Source organism: Callorhinchus milii, unplaced genomic scaffold (genome assembly GCF_018977255.1).
Source record: "Callorhinchus milii isolate IMCB2004 unplaced genomic scaffold, IMCB_Cmil_1.0 Scaffold1, whole genome shotgun sequence".
Lineage (NCBI taxonomy): Eukaryota > Metazoa > Chordata > Chondrichthyes > Chimaeriformes > Callorhinchidae > Callorhinchus > Callorhinchus milii.
The window spans coordinates 85,836,075-85,856,826 of NW_024704742.1; the positions used below are offsets into that span (position 1 = coordinate 85,836,075).

General features: G+C 45.7%; 2 protein-coding genes across 2 annotated transcripts in view; one reads left to right on the top strand and one right to left on the bottom strand.

Annotated features, from left to right (window-relative positions):
• cunh9orf85 (chromosome unknown C9orf85 homolog) overlaps window positions 1–11,780 on the bottom strand; it is a 35,005-nt gene extending 23,225 nt beyond the window's left edge. The window contains exon 1 of the mRNA XM_007906588.2: window positions 11,619–11,780. Coding sequence (XP_007904779.1) covers window positions 11,619–11,720 — 102 coding nt within the window. The 5' untranslated portion in view covers window positions 11,721–11,780. The remainder of the gene's footprint in view (window positions 1–11,618) is intronic.
• Window positions 11,781–12,304: 524 nt separating this feature from the next.
• Window positions 12,305–20,752, top strand: part of abhd17b (abhydrolase domain containing 17B, depalmitoylase) — a 46,287-nt gene continuing 37,839 nt past the window's right edge. Inside the window, exons 1-2 of the mRNA XM_007906587.2 lie at window positions 12,305–12,583; window positions 15,349–15,860. Coding sequence (XP_007904778.1) covers window positions 15,394–15,860 — 467 coding nt within the window. The 5' untranslated portion in view covers window positions 12,305–12,583; window positions 15,349–15,393. The remainder of the gene's footprint in view (window positions 12,584–15,348; window positions 15,861–20,752) is intronic.

Here is a 20,752-nt window from a genome sequence, read left to right on the forward strand (position 1 = left end):
GATAGGAGAGAAGTGTTGTTAAAGTATTGGGTGCGAAAATTGTCTGTCTTGTTCCCATACAATGTACGCAGTCACTGCACTTTACAGAATATCCCGTGAAGCTCTTTGAGACGTCTCATTGATGTGAAAGACCCTAAATGAAATGAAAGTATTATTATTATTGCAATTGTCAAAGTGTTTTTCCTAATCATGTCAACTTGAACAGATATGGCGGTTTCATCAGAGTCAATTTAAGGACAAATGTGCATTCTTATTCAGCAGATTTGTTCCTATGGCAATAATTTCAAACAAACAGTAGTTTCAGGAAATATTAAAATGGATTGCAGATGGAACAGTGAAAATATTTCCAGACAAAGCTTTATTTTAAATTCTTAAGTATGGATGAGTTTTAGAAAAGAGATATATCTGTCTGAATCAAAAAAATAGGCTAATAGCCAGTGGGAGTTGAAAAGGGCTCATTGGGGGAGTAAAAAAAAGCAGTGTAAATAGCGCTTTATGCTAGAAAAAGCACTGCAAGACATAAAGTGTGCCTCCCTCAAGGGAACCCCATGTGCGTCACTCTGATCCAGATGAGACGTTAAACCGAGATCCCATCTGCCTGTTCAGGTAGACGTTAAAGATACCAAGGCGCTATTCAAAAAAAGAAAAGAGTTTCTCTCAGCGTCATTGTTCACTGCATGGCTGTTTGTGTGACAGCGCAGTGTACAAATTGGCTGCCACCTCAAATAAACAATCCCTGTAATTTACAGAAACATTTGTGAAGTGATTTGCGTCATTCAACATTACAGGCGCTATATTGAATACAAGCATCATTATCAGCAGTAGTATACAAAGGAAAAATCTCTAGACAGCAATCAGGAAACCTGTCTGATTGTTCCCTTCCCTAATGTAAAGGCTGCTGAAACAACTGCTGTAACCAGCTCAGATCAGCTAACTCAGCACAGACTACAACAACAATTTACACACAAGGTTCCACAAACAACCATGAAGTGAACGACCAAGCTATCTGGAGGATTGCCGGCTAGTAAATTGGGAAAAATCCATTCTGAGCAATACTGACAATTTAACATCAAATGAGAAGTTGTTCTGTGCCAGTGCTTCACCTACCAAGAATTAGGTTGAGAATCCCCACACTAATTTCACATACGACAATGCGCGTTGTTGAGAGAGGAGACTTCAATGTCAGCCATTTGGACTGGATTCAAACTCAGGTCTCTGTGGTGAAACAACAGTGTCGGGTTCAGTCCCCTTCAGGATTTACAATTTAAGCAGATGTTACTATATTAAAAGTGCATTTCCTCACCCTTGGGACTCCTACCCATTCTAACTGGAATTACATGTGACTGCTTAGTTCAGTGGCTGATCATTTGAAATCCATTTGTTCCTCCATTTAAATATGAGATTGCTCATACATAAGAGCCTTGAAGATGCAAAGCAGCAGCTAGATTTCTGGAACTAGAATATTAAAGAATTCAGAGTGAGAAACGTGAGCATCCTCTACAATCCCCCACACTGGGAATATTAGTGATGGGAGCAGAAGTCCAGTGGGCAAGGGAGGTGGGAGACAGGGAAGAAGACTAATCTACCACCTTTGGCTCCATTAGTGGGGAAAAGATAATAATAATAAATGCATTTGATGAAGCGCCTTACCACCTCTTTGAGACATCTCAAAGCACTTCACAGAATATACTGTAAATTGACTGTATATTTTGTGGGCGAAACACGGCAGCCAATTGCACACAGCAGAGTCCCACAAACAGTCGTGGATTGAGTGACCCAATTATTATTATTGAGTGGCCCGGAAAAGTGATCCACCAATCGACTATCAGCCGGGTACCTACTTACTGCTAGGTAAACAGAGACGTGTGGAGTAAGGAAACTTGCACAACTTTTTGCCCTGCCAGGAATCGAACTCAGGTCTCTCGCTTGCGAGGTGAGTGCTCTAGTACTGAATTGCAGGATTCCACTGATGGTTGAACGTGTAAAGCTCCTCACAGTGGATCACACAGAAAGCCATTTGGTACAGAATAAAGTTTAGCAATACAGCTTGGCATTGAATTCTATTCAGGAAGCAGTTAAAACACATTTGTCATGTGTGTTTGGGCTCAGAATCTGTTTCCAGTTTAAAGTGGAATGCACCTGAATTTGTCACAGCTCAGATCTATACCGCCATCAGTCTCTGATTTGTTAGCGCTTTCACAATTGAAGCGATGAGGAGTGGGAAACTACTACTTGCTTTGAAACCACATTGTCTGTGGAATCTCTTTGCCAACTACAACTAGAAATGTACACTGAGCTCTGATGACTGGCACCAGATGCCAATCCACTTTGTAAATACATTATTGATGAAATAAGAAGATGTCTGGTACTTTAAACAGCAATAAGAAAAAAAGTCCCAAGAAAGGAATGTTTTTAATTTGCAAAGATTGAATCAATTTGCACTAACTGTACGAATACTACAGCGACGCAATTCAGTACCGCAGTGAAACCTCCTCCTAAATGAGTCTTTGCAGCTGGGCTCCAGTGCAAATCTCTGTGCCTCAAAACTGATTTTATACTGTGCCTTTTACAGCAATTGCGAGTGACCATTTTTAGTGCACAAACTTTGAAGATGAGGGTTGTCGGGTTATTCAATCAGTCAAATCAGTTCCTGTCCTCACCTTCAGCTCATATTTATGAGCTCTGCAATCTCTGCCTAGTGGTCCGATTAAAAATAATAAAGGAACCAACTGAAAATCAGTTCTGAGGATTTACACCAAAATAGACCAGGAAGTTTAGGTTCCTTTTCCCTGCACATTTTCCATTCTGGGCTCATAAGACCAAGTGCCTCAAATTGCAAGATTTGTGCTTAGTTTAAAATATTTTAACATTAAAACTATGCAGTTATCATTCTCCTGACAGTGAAGGGTTAGACATTCAATTATAGAGACAAAGTCTTGCTTTATTCTCAGGTTCAAAACATCTGGTGGCAATTAAGTTAACATTAAGGTTCATAAAGTTTCCTCATTTTTGCCATGTCTTAAATTGAGAATGGTATTTCTTGCTTCCAAAACATTACGTACACCGTATTGTAATAAACTCATTATGTGCAACAATTTTCAGCCCAACTCAAAGGGTCCCATGAGGAGTATAACGCCTTGTTTTGCAGAACAAATGTGTGTGTGTTTTGTAATTCTATGATTCTGTGAAGATGCAAGCACAGATTTCTAGGAAAATAATTACATTACTGGAGAGAGATCAATTCTGATATATCTTTAAGACAAGATGAGGGCAATCAGACAACTCTGCAACAAAAGATATTTTTGAAGCATTTTGACTTGTAGTGCAACAGAAGTGTTACTGCTGCTGATCTTTAGAGAAATGAAAAACGACAAGATCAGGGCAGTGTTTTGACGCAGTAATTAATAATGATTCTTGCATTTGATATAGCGCTTTATCACGACTTCAAAACGTCTCAAAGCGCTTCACACTACAGTAAAGTGAATTGAGTTTATATTTTGTGGGCAAAACGCAGCAGCTAATTGAGCACAGCAGTGTCCCGCAAACAATCGTGGATTGAAGTAACCAATTTATTATTATTATTTTTTGAAGGAATTATTTCCCCTGGTAAAACGATCCACCAATCGACTAATAACCGGGTTCCTACTTACTGCTAGTTAAACGGAGACGCGTGGAGTAATGAAACTTGCCCAACATTTCGGCCTGCCAGGAACTGAACCCCGGTTTCTCGCTTGCGAGGCAAATGCTCTAACAACTGAGCTACAGGACTCCAATTTGGTAAGTTCACATATATAATGGTGACTTTCCCTCAGTAATGGAGGAGACTATCTAAAGGTATCTGAAAGATAATTAATCCTCTTATACATGAATCCTCTTACACAACATAGCATTTAAACTCTACCTGGCAGACTGCAAAGATAGGGAGGTTCAAAATGTCACTCCAACCTTAGATAACACAGTTTAAAGTCTAATCCAATGAACTTTATATAAAACCATCACACCTCTAAAGCTGACAGTGTACAGCAACATCTGATGAGAGCTGGTTAGGTCAGAGGAGCAGAGTGAAGTATTCATCGCATCACATCAAAAACCACGTTATAGAGTCTATTTATTCGAGGTATAGTTAAGTCTGTGTTCTCGATACTACAACAACAACAAAAAAATTACATTTATAGAGCGCCTTTCACGTCGGGAGGACGTCCCAAAGCGCTGAACAGTCAGATGTTGGGGCCCGAGCCTGGGGGAGGGGCGGTGTAGTGGTGAGGGAAGGCAGAGAGGTGGGGGGGAGACCAAAGGTACGATCGAAGAGGAGGGTCTTGAGACTGACCTTGAAGGATGCAAGGGAGGAAGTGAGGCGAAGGGACCGTGGGATGAGTTCTAGAGTGTGGGGACAGAGAGGCTGAAATCCCGGCCACCAATGATAGGGGGGGTCGGGCGGGAGTCATGGAGCAGACCGGAGCCTGATGAGCAGAGGGAGCGGGCAGACCACAATGGTTTTATATGATCAGTTAAACATGATTGGGATTGAAGTCTATACATACCTATATTGTGTAATAGGATGACAAGCAAGTTTGTTATGTAATAAGATGACTAGACTAATGATTAATCTGAAACAAATCTGAATAGTCTAGGAAACATGAACATGGGCGAGGGCAGAGACAGCACAGGTGGTTGGGTTACATGCAGTCAAACACTACAATATTTATGAATACAATTGTTGTTGAGTAAAAGTTTCAGCTCAATTATCACTGAGAGCTGGAAGAAAACAAGACATTCAGCAGATGTAAAGCTTAAATGGGACCGAGCAGGAGGGGAAAAGACCATTACAGTCTGTTTGAGCTTGTTTTCAAATTTCATGTCTTCCCATCTCATAGATCTGAAAGGACCAAAAGATTTAAGATAAAGAAAATGTTATCAAGAAAACATCAATAAATGTATAAATATGTAATCCTTATAACAACTGGAAATAAATGGGATAATTCACTGGAATATATTGCTCCTTTATGCCCCTGCAATTTTGGTATAGCAGCCCACCAGCTATTGTGGCAGGATAATGAATGTGCTTGGGAGCACCGGAGAACAAATGACACTCTAATTTTCAGCGTCAGGTGAGCAGGTGAAGAATGAAAGATGGAAATTAAAATTTATATAAAATGTAGTTTTGAAATTTGAAACACAAAGCGAGTGTGAAGAATCAGATTCTCAACACATACTGGTTAAATACTCATGAAGCAGCCTGTGACACATTTACTACTCAAAGTGGTTATCCAGTTGGCTTCCTTTATAATATAATAAATAATAATAACATAGGGATTAAAATTGCATTTAGCAAGAAACTTCTCTTTGCTGTTATGACACCTTGGTTATTTTGGTAGCAACCTCACCTCTGATTTGGTGGGTTCAAATTCCACATTGGGATTTCAAATAATAGATTAGTCTGACACCCCAATGCTGTACTGGGGTGTGCTACATTGTCGTAGGTGTCATCCTTTTGGTGAGACGTTAAATGAAAGACCCTTCCTACGTGTTCTTCAGCTGGCTTTTCAAGATTCTATGGCACTATTTAAAAAGAGAGTGAGTCTCTCAGTTTCCTAGCCAATAATCCTTCAGATTAATTGATCATTCGCTTAGTTGCTGTTTCTGGGTCTTGTGTGCAAACTGGCAAAATGTTTCCCGATATAAAAAGATGACAATTACTGTAGGGTGCTTTGAGACATTTTAACATTATAGGCACCGTAAAAACGAAAGTTCCAATTATCTTTACATATAACACCTTATCACACTATCTGAAAACGCTTCCAAAATTTACTGCAACGTGTAGTAACTGTATTTTGTAGACGAACACAGCAGCCAATTTGCAATGTCCCACAAACAGCCATGAAGTGAATGACCAATTTTATCTGGAGAATTGCTAGCCAGGACACTGGAGGAAATTCCTTTCTTTTCATTCAACTTCATTCATTTCAGCAAGTTTGTATTTATGAGCTTAACTCTACAGTATAAATTATTGAACAAGATATGTAGCAGAGATTGAGGCTATATCTCAGATCTGGTTCAACTGATTCAATTGACATGAAACATGACATTACCGTAAATATTTTATAACATGTTACTGAAGATAACACTTTCAGTAACACTTTGAGGATGAATCTAACCTAAATTTGCTTCTAGAAACAGCTTGACGTGAGGCTCCTGGTTAGTTCCAATGTGCTAAAAGCTGTGATGCAGATACACTTTGTGCTGATGCCATCATAATGGAGTGTAAAAAAGTTGGCATTACCTACACATGTAGGGGAGAATTGTCCCTGCGTTTGGGAGAAAACTAATAATAATAATAATAATCCTTGCATTTGATATAGCGCTTTTCACGTCGAGAGGACGTCCCAAAGCGCTTCACAGAACACACTGTAAAGTGAATTGACTGTATATTTGTGGGCGAACGCGTGAAAGAGAAGGGAATAGAGCGAAAATGGGAGTAGGCTAGGGAGGATTTGGATGGGTAGAGATTCAAGTGGAATATAAACACTGGCAAGTTGGGCCAAATGACTACAATTGAAGTTATGATGAACCATTATGAAGCACTGGTTAGGCCTCAGCTAGAGTACTGTGTTCAGTTCTGGACACTACACTTTAAGAAGGATGACAAGGCATTGGAGAGGCTGCAAAGGAGATTTACCAGGATGGTACCAGGAATGAGGGACTTCAGTTATCAGGAGAGGCTGAAGAAACTAGGATTATTCTCCTTGGAGCAGAGAAGGTTAAGAGGAGACTTAATAGAAGTTTTCAAAATTATGAAGGCTTCAATTGGGTGAACAGGGATAAACTATTTTCATTAGCGGGTGGGTTGGTAACCAGAGGACACCGATTTAAAATAGTTGTTAAAAGAACTGGAAATAGTTGTTAAACAAAGGGAAGGTGAGGAGAAATGTTTTCACAGTGAGTTGTTCGGATCTGGAATGCATTGCCTGAAAGGGTGGTGGAAGCCAATTCAATAACAACTTTTATGAGAGAAGTAGATAATTATTTGGGGAGCGCAAGTTTGCAGGGCTATGGGTAGAGAGCGGGGGAGTGAATTGGATAGTTCCTTTCAAAGAGCCAACACAGACACAATGGGCCAAATGGCCTCCTTCTGTGCTGTATAGTTCTATGATTCTTTAATATGATTACCATATTGAATTTAATGCCAAATAATAATCCTTGGATTTGATGTTGTATGTCGTTGAGATGTCCTCAAAGCGCTTCACAGGAAATACTGTAAAGTGGATTGATTGACATAATTTAAGTCAGGAGCTAAAGACAAATTACTGTTTGAGGCAGAGAATTGCACATTCCAACCACCGTCTACGTAAATATTTCCTTTACTAACTTCCCCTTTAATGCTTTTTGTGAATCTCTTAAATAAATCTGTGCCCTCTCTTCGCTGACTTGCTGACCTTCTAGCTATCTATCTAATTTGCCCATTTCAATTTTACTTTTTATTTATATTTCCAATGAATCTTAAATCATGTACACATATTTTCAAAAGAACATTCTGAATATATTTTTATTCCAGTCTGAATCTCACTCTCCGTTACAACTGAGAAAAGATTGTGCTGAACATTCTAGAAAAATAATCAGACGCCACGATCTTTCGCCACAAATTTCTGAAGGATCTTCTCATTCAGAGCCTTGAGACAGCCTCCCGACGTGAAAGGCGCTTACAAATGGAATTTTGTTGTTGTTGTTCTCCAGCTGAACTGTGTTAATCATTGTGTAAAAATGACCCATCATCATTTAATCCATCAGAGTTCCGATGAGAACGGATTTATGGTAACAAATGCGGTAAAAAAGAAGGTCCTTACACACAGATCCAATCACTACTAAAGGGACTGTATAATGCAAAATGCAAGAGTGGGAATTCAGGCAGGAATAACGAAGCTGTCAGCACTGCTGTCACCATATTATACTCAACTGACTGGTTTATTTACACATAAAGACCCAACTGCAAAGCAGATACAATATACAATACAAATTACATTTGTATAGTGCCTTTCACGTTGGGAGGACTTCCCAAGGCGCTGAACAGTCAGGGATTTGGACCCAAGCTGAGGGTCGGGGAGGGTGGATGAGCAGGAGGGTGGCCGAAGACTCAGTCGAAGAGGAGGGTTTTGAGACTTGCCTCGAAGGAGGCAAGGGAGGGAGCGAGGCAAAGGGAATGTGGGATGGAGTTCCATAGGGTGGGGCAGAAAAGCTGATGACCCGGCCACCGATGGTGGAGCGGGCTGGGCGGGGGATGTGGAACAGGTCAGAGCCAATGGAGGGAGCCAACAGGTTGATACAAGGTCGCAGAGGTAGGGAGGGGCCAGGTCGTGGAGGACCTTGAAGGCGAGGACGTGGATTTTGAACTCTATCCTCTGGGGGATGGGGAGCCAGTGGAGCCAGGCGAGAGTGGGGCGGATGGGGTCACAGAACCTGGTGTTGGAGAGGACACGAGCCTCAGAGTTCTGGATGATCTGCAGCTTGTAAGGGGAAGAGTTGGGAAGGCAAACAAGCAGGGAGTTGGCGTAATCAAACATAGATGTGATGAATGGTGGGTGCGGTTTTCAGCGGCCCGAGGGGACAGAGAGTTGCGGAACGATGTTACGGAGGTGGGGGAAGGCAGAGCGTGTCATGATTAAACTGCATTTTGAATAATGTGCATTCTTGGGCAACACCACCCAGTCTCATTGATCTTGGGAATCGATATTGTGCACTATTTTCACTGTATATTCAGTATTTCCGCAACTCGGTTTTCTCTAGTTTACCTTTATCTCGTACTAGCTGTACCTATTGCAGCTATACTTGCAACCAAAGGGTCCAATATGGAATGTAGATTGATACACAGACAGACATTTCATCTTTATCTATTCTCATATGGGAGGACTCGGGACTTTAAAAATGTACTTTTGTTGTTGTTGTTGCCACGACTTAGCTTTGTCTGTGTTCTTCATTTTGTTCCTGCTGCTTGGCTACATGTGTGCTCTGTGATGCTGATGCCACAGCTGGCATGGCCATCAGATGTAGTATGTGGGTACACACATAGGTGCTCTGTGATGCATGATGCCGCAGTGCTACTTTGACTTGGCAGCCACCAGGTGTAACTACAGCAAAAAATGCAAAACTGAAAATAACTCATCAATGATAGGAGATGCCTGAAAGCAAATATGCCCATGTCACTCCCAGTTGTAAGACCGTTCCAATGAGGTATAAATCATGTCTCTATGTCAATCGGTTATTGAGATCCTTCTTGAAGTGCAGACATACATTGTCGTTTTATTAGTATATATAGATATATATGTGTATAGATGCACTCTCAACCAGAGTTTCGGGGCGCAGTGGCTGAAAGCGTGACCTCTAATGGTGGTGCAAATGGTGCGAGTGACGACCAGGCCGGTGCCAGTCAAGCAGAGGCAGGTGTGGTGATGAATTGGGGAGTGAGGTAGGGAGGTGCCAGAGAGTGACGGGATTTGAAGATGAGTCCTGCAGCTCAGTGGTTAGAGCACTCGCTTTGCAAGTGAGAGACCAGAGTTCAATTCCAGGCAGGGCGAAACCTTGGGCAAGTTTCCTTACTCCACACACCTAATAATAATCCCTCCAAAACCAAAAACAATAATAATAATAAAATTGGTCATTTTCAATCTATGACTGTTTGTGGGACATTGCTGTGCGCAATTGGCTGCCGCGTTCACCCACAAATATACAGTCAATTCACTTTACAGTGTGTTCTGTGAAGTGCTTTGGGACGTCCTCCCGACATGAAAAGCGCTATATCAAATGCAAGGATTATTATTATTATGAAGATCGAAGTCGATCCATTCAGTGATGGGGAACCAGTGGAACCTGGTTAGAACTGGTGAGATGTGGGTATGGAGTTTGGTCCGGTGAGTATGCGGCTGGCAGAATTCTGAATAAGCTAGATCTTATGAATAATGGAGCTGGGGAGACCGGCAAGGAGTTTGTTTGAGTAATCCAGGCGGGAGATGACAAACGCACAAGGCTTTCAGCTGCATTTGGAGTAAAGTATGGTCGGGGGCAGGCAATGTGGCAGAAGTGGAAGAAGGCGGCCCAGATCAGGGACCGGATGTAGGGGAAGAAGGACAGCTGGGGGTCGAACTGGACGCCGACATTGCGCACTGGTTCGGTGAATGTGAGGGAGAGCCCAGGGAGGTTGAGGAGTTCAGATCTGGAGGAGTGAAGATGTTGATGGCAGCCAAGGAGTATGGCTTCCGTCTTGTCCACATTCAGCTGCAAGAAGTTTGCACTCATCCAGGCCCTGATGTCAGCCAGACAAGCTGATAGAACATTGGTGGACTTGGAGTTGGTACTGGAGGAGGCAAAGTAGATTTGTGTGTCATCTGCATACATGTGAAAGTTCACTCCATGTCTGCTGATGACATTGCCCAGAGGGAACATATAGATAAGGAAAAGAAGAGGGCCAAAGAAGGAGCACTGGGGTACCACGCAGGTGACCGGGCAGGGAGTGGGGGGAGAAACCATTTGTCTAGATGAAATGGAGACGGTTGCCTAAGTAGGACTCGAACCGTGCGAGTGTGGTCCTATTAAGGTGGATGAGGGAGGAGAGGAGGTGGAGGAGGATGGCATGGTCGACTGTTGAATGAGGCAGAGAGACCCAAGAGGATGAGGAGGCAGAGGGAGTCCTTGGAGAGGACATTGTTTGTGACTTGGACAAGTCTTGGCTTCTGTATTTTGGGCAGGGCAAAAACCAGACTGCAGGGGCTTGAGAAGGGAGAGGTGTGCCTGAAGTTGACCTGCAACAATGCATTCCAGGATTTTGGCAAGGAAGGGTTGGAACTGGGACAGTAGTATGAGAGATTAGAGGGTCTTTCGAGGAGGCGTGTGATAACAAGGGTTTTCGGGGGAAGTTGGGGGGGGAGTTGAGTGACCAGTAGATGGGTGGGGAGTGGGTTGAGGTAGCAGGTGGTGAACTTCATGTGTGATTGTGGTCGCAGATAGATCACTTTAATGCATACAGTTTGAACCATGGACTCAAAACAGCTGAACGTTTCTACCTGGCTCTACAAATAATAATAATAATAATAATAATCCTTGCATTTGATATAGCGCTTTTCACGTCGGGAGGACGTCCCAAAGCGCTTCACAGAAGACACTGTAAAGTGAATTGACTGTATATTTGTGGGAGAACGCGGCAGCCAATTGCGCACAGCAATGTCCCACAAACAGTCGTGGATTGAAAATGACCAATTTTAATTATTGTTTTTTTTTGGAGGGATTATTATTAGGCTCTGTGTGGAGTAAGGAAACTTGTCCAAGGTTTCGCCCTCTGCCTGGAATTGAACTCAGGTCTCTCACTTGCAAAGCAAAAGAATAGAAGTAAGATAAATACATTGTTCCTGAACTTATATCAACGAATAATTTAAATGCGCCAATCTTAACTACTGAGTAAGAGATGGATGCCCACCAGTCCACAGAATTTACTCGTGGGAGAAGAGTGATCTCAGCTAAAATGTACACGACTGTGTGCAATCAATTTAACACGGTCGGAAGCTGTCACATAAACGTGGTGGGGATACATTCAATGGGACTGGTGTTTTGCTTCACAGAACAGTATGTTCACATACCTTTAACTTCTCATTGGTGTTGTACTTGTCATTCTTAAAAGCCACAATGTTTTGGTGCTTCTGCGGCCTCCTCCGCGCGACGTTCCCTCTCGCGCTGCTCATAACGGGTTCGTGACCACTTTTGACAGCCTTTTTTAAAAAAAATGGACGTTTTATATTTGTTCGGTTGTTTTTTTGAAAGAAAGAGAAAGAAAGAGAGAGGGAGGAAGTGAGGGGGGAGGGAGGGAGGGGGTGAAGTGTCTTTATATAAACGGCTGACACGCGAGAAACTGACTCCCGGCCACGCGCCGCGTGAACCGCTCGTCACCGGAAGTTGGGGCGAATGGAGCCGACCACGTGACGGCGGCACCGATGCAATGATGTCATGCACCGTGTCTGTGATTGGCTCAGCGCCGCCCCCCCCTAACACCCGCCCCCATCTCACCCCAACACCGTCCGCCCGGCTCACACCCTGAATGGATGTGCGCCCTGTCAATACACGACCCAGGAGCCAATCAGCGCCAGGGGGCGGTTGCGCGATCAGATCCCGCCTCTTGCCCAAGCCGATTGGTTCCGCGAGGTGTCAATCAACGAGCGCGCACACAGTTTTGCCGTTAACCCTTTTCACGCCCTCGACGCCATTCGCCGAGTGCTCCGCCACCGCCGCCTTCACTGAGCCGACGGTGGCGCGATTATACAATCGGCGGCGCGGAAGAATAGAGTCCGCCCATTCCCCCCCTCTCCCCCCTCCCCCGCGCGGCTCTCGCTGCCTTCCGCCCTCGGCTCCTCCACTGGTGACCGCGGCTCAATGGGAGCGTCTCTGTCAGACACACCGTCGGTCATCACCATCACCATCCCGACCTGACACACACAACACGGTTCCCGAGGAGCACCGCCCGCGCCCATCTCTCGCGGTGACAGGAATTGGCTGTTTGTTGAGAGGGTACACAGTACAACCAGATCTCAGGGAGGAGGAGGAGGGAGAGGTGAGTGAGTGAGCCCCGGGAGGCCGGAGAGCGGAGCCCAGTCAACTGTGAGCCGGAGCCGGAGGGGGGGGGAGGCATTGTCTTGTTCTGGGGGTCGGGGAGAGGATTCCGGGGGATCTCTCTTGAGAGGCGTGAGATAGGCCCCCGTCCCGAGCGTGTGTGTGTGTGTGTGTGGAGGGGGGGGTGTCCTGTGTATGTGGAGGGGGGGGTGTCCTGTGTATGTGGAGGGGGGGGTGTCCTGTGTATGTGGAGGGGGGGGAGCGTCCTGTGTATGTGGAGGGGGGGTGTCCTGTGTATGTGGAGGGGGGGTGTCCTGTGTATGTGGGGGGGGGGGTCCTGTGTATGTGATGGTGGGGGGGCGTCCTGTGTATGTGGAGGGGGGGGCGTCCTGTGTATGTGGAGGGGGGGGGCGTCCTGTGTATGTGGAGGGGGGGGGGCGTCCTGTGTATGGTGGGGGGGGGGTGTCCTGTGTATGTGATGGTGGCGTCCTGTGTATGTGGAGGGGGGGGGTCCTGTGTATGTGGAGGGGGGGGGCGTCCTGTGTATGTGGAGGGGGGTGTCCTGTGTATGTGATGGGGGGGGGGGGCGTCCTGTGTATGTGATGGTGGGGGGGCGTCCTGTGTATGTGATGGTGGGGGGGGCGTCCTGTGTATGTGATGGGGGGGGGCGTCCTGTGTATGTGGAGGGGTGGGGGAGGGGGGCGTCCTGTGTATGTGATGGGGGGGGCGTCCTGTGTATGTGATGGGGGGGGGGCGTCCTGTGTATGTGGATGGTGGGGGGCGTCCTGTGTATGTGATGGTGGGGGGGGGGGGCGCTGTGTATGTGATGGTGGGGGGGGGCGTCCTGTGTATGTGGGGGGGGGGCGTCCTGTGTATGTGATGGGGGGGGGCGTCCTGTGTATGTGGAGGGGGGGGGGGCGTCCTGTGTATGTGTGATGGGGGGGGGCGTCCTGTGTATGTGATGGTGGGGGGGGGGGGGGCGTCCTGTGTATGTGTGGGGGGGGGGCGTCCTGTGTATGTGATGGTGGGGGGGGCGTCCTGTGTATGTGGAGGGGGGGGGGGTCCTGTGTATGTGATGGTGGGGGGGGGGGCGTCCTGTGTATGTGATGGTGGGGGGGCGTCCTGTGTATGTGGAGGGGGGGGTGTCCTGTGTATGTGATGGTGGGGGGGGGGGGGGGTCCTGTGTATGTGGAGGGGGGGGCGTCCTGTGTATGTGGAGGAGGGAGTGTCCTGTGTATGTGATGGTGGGGGGGGGCGTCCTGTGTATGTGAGGGGGGGGCGTCCTGTGTATGTGATGGGTGGGGGGGTCCTGTGTATGTGGAGGGGGGGGGCGTCCTGTGTATGTGATGGTGGGGGGGGGGCTCCTGTGTATGTGATGGTGGGGGGGGCGTCCTGTGTATGTGATGGTGGGGGGGGCGTCCTGTGTATGTGATGGGGGGGGGGCGTCCTGTGTATGTGATGGAGGGGGGGGGGGCGTCCTGTGTATGTGGAGAGGGGGTGGAGGTTGTATGTGGAGGGTGTATGTGGAGGTGGGGGAGGGTGTGTCCTGTGTATGTGGGGGCCGGTGTGTTCTGTATGTGGAGGTGGAGCGGGGGGGGGGGGGGGGTGTCCTGTGTGTGTGGAGGGGGAGGGGTATCCTGTGTGTGTGGAGGGGGAGGGGTATCCTGTGTGTGTGGAGGGGGGAGGGGTATCCTGTGTATGTGGACGGGGGGTGTGCCCTGTGTATGTGGAGGGGGTGTGCCCTGTGTATGTGGAGGGGGGTGTGCCCTGTGTATGTGGAGGGGGTGTGCCCTGTGTATGTGGAGGGGGGGTTGCCCTGTGTATGTGGAGGTGCCCAGTGTACGCGGAAGGGGGTGGAGGGGTGTGTCTTGTGGAAGTGGGGGGGGCGGGGTCCTGCGGAGGTTGGGGTGCTATCCTGCGGAGGTTGGGGGGTTGCCCTGCGGCGGGGTGTGTGTGTCCTGCGGAGGTTGGGGGGGGGTGTCCTGCGGAGGTTGGGGGGGGTGTCCTGCGGAGGTTGGGGGGGTGTCCTGCGGAGGTTGGGGGGAGTGTGTCCTGTGGGGGTGTGTGTCCTGTGGGGGTGTGTGTCCTGTGGGGGTGTGTGTCCTGTGGGGGTGTGTGTCCTGTGGAGGTGAGGGAGGGAGTTAAATGACCCTCCCCCCCCCCCCCACACCACAAAATGTGGGAAACGTGTTGAATAGTATAGTATTTTGTATAGTAATAAGGGAATAAAGTGGGGGATTTATTTGTGGGGGAGGACACGCATTAGCATTGCAAACTGTGCGGGTTATATCCAGGTGGTTTGGTACATCCTCCCGACGTGAAAGGCGCTCTATAAATATAATTGTTGTTGTTGTTTCTTGTGGCGGCTTCCTCACAGTTGATGCTGACCCGAGGATTGGGGGGGGGACGGAGGGAGGGTGAGGGAGCTTCTCCTGTACTCTCCTCTTGCCACCTGTGAGGAGATTATCTGCATCGCCTAGTGTCTTTTTTTAAAAAAAAAATATTTGTGGGGCGAGAGGGAGAGAGATCGGATCGTTTCAAAACGATTTAAAGAAGGTGTTGGAGCAGAAGGGAAATAAAGTTAAATAAATGTTCTCCAACTGTGCAATCGGACCTTCTCTGGGATGCATTCAAAATGTATTGATCGTTTTTGTTTCATTTATTATTAATATTATTATTATTAGACTCTCCAACCTGACCCCTCCCCATGAGATGCATTCAATGTGCTGATGTTCCTGTGTGTTGATTTGTTGTGGTTATTGTCAGGACCTCTTGCTTTCGGCCTAGTCCGACACCGGGGCTTTTTTGGGAATGAATAACCTATCACTGAGCGAGCTGTGCTGCCTCTTCTGCTGCCCTCCCTGCCCGGGGCGCATCGCCTCCAAGCTGGCCTTCCTGCCGCCAGAGCCCACCTACGCGCTGATGGCGGATGAGTCTGGCAGCCGCTGGAGCCTGCACCTGTCTGAGCGGGCCGACTGGCAGTACTCCCAGCGGGAGAAGGACTCCATCGAGGCCTTCATGACCAGGACCACCCGGGGCAACCGGGTCGCCTGCATGTTCATCCGCTGCTCGCCCACCGCCAAGTTCACGCTGCTCTTCTCACACGGCAACGCCGTGGATCTGGGACAGATGAGCAGTTTCTACATCGGCCTGGGCTCCAGGATCAACTGCAACGTCTTCTCCTACGATTACTCTGGCTACGGGGCCAGCGCCGGGAAACCTTCCGAGAAAAACCTCTACGCAGATGTGGACGCAGCCTGGCAAGTCCTGAGGACCAGGTAGGTTGGCCACACTGCAACACGGTGCTTATGACATTTGTTTTGCCTATTGTCTTCGTGGATTGAAGGTCTCTTGAAAATTACGAATAGCAATAACTCAACAGCAACAATATTGCATTTATACATTTCCTTATCACGTTAGAAGGACGTCCCAAGGCGTGGACAGTTTAAAGGGTTTGTACCCGAGCTGGGGATTGGAATCAAGAGGGCTGGGAGGGTCCCCGAAAGCATGGTCAAAGAGGAAAGCTTGAGACAGGGAAAAAAAACAACGATCTTAAAGTGTTCGGTTTCTCCTCGTTCTACTTATTCCACCCCCCTCCCCTCCATTACACCGTTACTATGTTTGCATAGTATTTGCATGTTAGGATTTAATTGTTTCGGGCAGTTTCTGCAACCAAAGTCATTTCAAGATTGCGGTTGTCAAATGTACTAGTTTCCTCTGGTCATTATTAGTTTGCTGTTTGTCTGTGACTGACCAGCCTTGTTAGGAAATGGTAGAAAGGCCTGGCATTGATGGTTATGATGCAACTTTCTTCAGGTTACGGTGGTTTGTGACAACTCCCACTTGGTTATATGCTATTATATCATTGGAAATCAGTGTCTCAGAAGTGACCCATTTATTTTAATAGTATATGTTATGTGCGAAAGGGCTCACTTTAAGGTGCTTAGGCTCCTCACCACCATTCTTCAAGTAAAAGAGCCAAGAAAGGTGATAATACCTGTCTAAAATAGCTGCCAAACATGACCGGCAAGACCTACAACTTCTCCCTGTGCCACTAATAAATGCCAGTATTTATTTTACCCAATGAATGAAGACAATAGTGCTGGTAAGTCTAATCATTGAGACAATTATTGAGGCTGTTTTCCTCCAACCCCCACTCTAAATCTACCATAAAACTTCGCTTTTCAACCTTGCCTATGGTCATCTTACCTACCCGTCTCTTTGTTTTTGCCCCTGCTCTGTGTCCGTCCTTGCCACTTTAAAGCACTCCAAGACATTGTTGTACCTGAAAGGTGTTCTATAAGTGAAAGTTGTTATGATGAAATTGGAATAAAACTGAATTATGGTGTCTGAAGTCAGTAAATCCAAAATTGAAGATTGACTAGATGGGTTAGGTCTCTTCAACCTTGAAAAGAGATGTCTTGAAAGAGTTATATATGATGAGCCAAAGAAAGTAAAGCAATATTTTAAAATACTTCAAGAAAATAGATCAAGAGGACATAGGTTCAGGGTTGTGAAGTGCACCAGGAAGTATTTCACTGCACCATGGGTATTCAAAAGCTAGAACAAGTTACCAGGAATAGTAGTTGAGGCCAGGGCAGTTGCCTAATTTCAAGAAACTGCGTGATGGAAAGCGGATAGATGAAATCAAGTCAGCAGAAGGCCCTTCATTATTTGAACCAATCTTGTAAAAATTGTCTTTATTTTATAATATGTTAATTGTTTGACTTATAGTAAGTAATAACGGTGTCTGCTGAAAAAATGCTTCATTTTTATGGATTGTGCACATCTGTTTACTCTTTACACAAAGTCTTAATTTTGCGGAGCATGTGTAAGTAGAAACTTGCATCTCTGATCTCATCAATTTTCACCTAATTATCTATTTTGATCTGAATTATCTGTACCATCTGGTTTTCTATTACAATTTGTGTAAGCTTGGTGGGAGGAAATGTAACCATGTGCGCTTTGAGTTGCTTAGAATTAGTGCAGTAATTTGTTCTTGTGACTAGTTCCCCATTCCTTTACGTGTGACTTAGTTGTATTCATTGAATAAAAGGAAACTCTGACAGGATCAATAACTTGACTTCTGACTGCATCAATGATCCTGTTATGTAATAATTCTCTTTCTCCCCCTTCCATTTACCAAAGTGAATTCTAGTAAATTTGAAATGTGAAATACTTTATCATAACTAGAGTATGGGTCAGCGTTTGAGGCTCAATTTGCTAGTCTAATAATGTAGAACCCAAATTTGTCTATGTTAAAGATTCTCTGTGAAAATTGACTATTTCAAAAATCTGCACGCTTCCTAAAGTCTCAGTTGAAGCACATTTTTGTGTATTACATAGAATGATCCTGCCAGGAAACAGGCCATTCAGCCCAACTAGTGCATGCTGATATTTATACTCCATATCAGCCTCCACCCCTCCTATTCCCTTTTGTCTATTAGATTCTTTGTCTTGTATACATCAAGGTTCCTGTTAAATAATAGACAACTGCACTTTTCATTTTCAATTTAAAAACTGTTTACTGAGTGCCTACCCACTTGGTGGGGGGACTTTGGTAGGAAAAACCTTTGGAAAATCTTGAACATTACCTGACTCATGTTATAATTGGTGGTCAATAATTTGGTTGGTAATCTATGTTTGTGAAGTGACTTATAGTGTTATTATTCAAAATAAAATACATTACTGGTGCCAGTTCTTACAAATACGATGCAAAATACATTTGTGTAGCCCATTTCACATCGGGAGAGCGCCCCAAGGGGCTGGACAGTCAGGGATTTGGTCCGAGCAGTGGGTTCTTGACCTAGAAATTCTCTGTGGTTCCTATATTTACTGTAATTCATTCTGGGACGCTACTCTGTATGAGGGGTGCTATATAAATGGTGATGGTGGTTGTTGTTGTAGGAGTGTAAACTTCCTGCAGCTGAATATGGACAAGACGGAAGCTCTCGTCAATGTCTTCACTCCTGCGGATCTAAACTCCTCAACCTCCCTGGGCTCTCCCTCAGACTCACCGAACCAGTGCGCAACCTAGCCGTCTGGTTTGACTGGGTCTTTCCTCCCCCACATCTGGTCCCTGACCAGGACCGCTTTCTTCCACCTCTGCCATAATGCCCGCCTCTTACCTTATCCCAAATGCATCCAAAACCCTTGTGCATGTGTTTGTCACCTCCTGCTTACATTACTCCAATGCACTTCTTGTTGATCTCTCCAGCTCCATCATTCACAAGATCCAGCTCGTTCAAAACTCTGCTGCCCTCATACTGACCAGGACCAAACTCTGTGCCCACAACTCACCAGTTCTGGCCAGGCTCCACTGGCTCCCCATCACCGAACGAATTGACTTCAAGATCCTCACACTCGTGTTCAAATCTATTCACTCCCTGGCACCTCCCTACCTCTCCGACCTCCTCACTCCCCAATCCACCACCCGGCATCTCCGCTCGACTGGCACTGGCCACTTGCTCGTCCCTCACACCCTCCGTCCCACCATCTGAGGTCACTACTCCCCAAAACTCTGGAACACTCTCCCTCAATCCCTCTGCCTTGCCCCCTCTCTCCTGAAAACTGAAAACTTTCCTGTTCGACTGTGCTTACAGCCATCTCCCCACTCCCCCGGCTCGGACTCAGGCTCCGCCACTGTTAAACGCTCTGTGTGGAGGGTGCTATATAAGTGCAAGTTGTTGCAGTTGATTACAATGATTATTTTTCTTCTTTCCAACCCCTCCTGCAGTTGTTTTTTTGTACCAATGAAATTCTGATGTTATATATTGTTTTTCTTTGTTAGTTTGGTTTGTGATGATTAAACGGTATTTAGTCATCAGCTTGGCTCACTGAGCAGCTCCCTTGCCTCTGGGTAGAAGGCTGGAGGTTCAAGTTCCCCTCGGTGACTTAGCAGTATGGCACTGGGGCAGCACTGAATTGTTGGAGGTGCCGTTCTCCGAATGAGATGTTAAGCTCAGTCCATTAAAAAATTAAACAAAACACTTTGAAAGGAGAAGGGAGTTCCTTCTTGTGTTCTAACCAACAATAAATTGGTCATTCACTGCATTCATAACCAGATAAATTGGTCATTCACTGCAAGGCTCTTTATGGGACATTGCTGTATGCAAATTAACTGCGTGTTCATCTACTTCACTTTACAGCAAATAACTGAAGTGCTTTGCGACATTTTAATACTGTGGGTGAATGAAATACAAGATTTATTTAACATTGCATTTAACAATGTATGTGACACCAATGGAGTCCCGTAGGATATTGGTTAGAGTGCTCACCTTGCAAGCGAGGGGTCCCGGGTTCCATTCCCAGGCGGGGCAAAATCTTATACAAGTTTCATTCATCATTGGGTGCACCTCTGCCCTACCCTATAATGAGTCATCACCACCTAATTATTGCGTGAGTGTTTGATCAACAATAATACTATTTTGAAATTCCATTTTCATACCTCATACAGAACCTAACTTTCATCTCCTTTCTTTGCAATTCACACGCACACACACAAACACCAAATTAATCTTGTTTCTTAAAAACACTGCTGCATTGAAGAGGGTCTAGTTTCATATGCTGAACTTTCAATCATTACACTCACAATATACAGGTATACGCCACATACCTCTGCTTACATAGCAGTAAGTAGGAACCCGGTTGTTAGTAGATTAGTGGATCGCTTTCTGGGGTTTGATAATTCCTTCAGAAGTAAAATAATAATTTGGTCACTCAATCCACAACTGTGGAACAATGCAGTGTGGAATTGGCTGCTGCATTTTGCCCACAAAATACACAGTCCACCTACTTTACAATATATCCTGTGAAGTGTTTTGACATGTCTCGACAGTGTGATAAGACGCTATATCAAATGCAAGGATGATTCTTATTCGAAACCAAAGCCTATACTGAGTAATGTTTGAACATTGCTTTTATACTTGGTTAATGAAGTAGTGCTGTTAAGAACACTATTTGTGAGTTATTAAAATGAAGTCTAAACACCAGTTTGCAAAGGTAATAAAAGTTAGGTTCTGTATGAGGTATGAAAAAGTATTATTATTGTTGGTCAAGCCCTCATGCAACAGTTAGATGGTGATGACTCATTATAGGGTAGGGCAGAGGTGCACCTAATGATGAATGAAAGCATCTTAAGTTACATCACTTAGGGATAGGCCCTGACTTA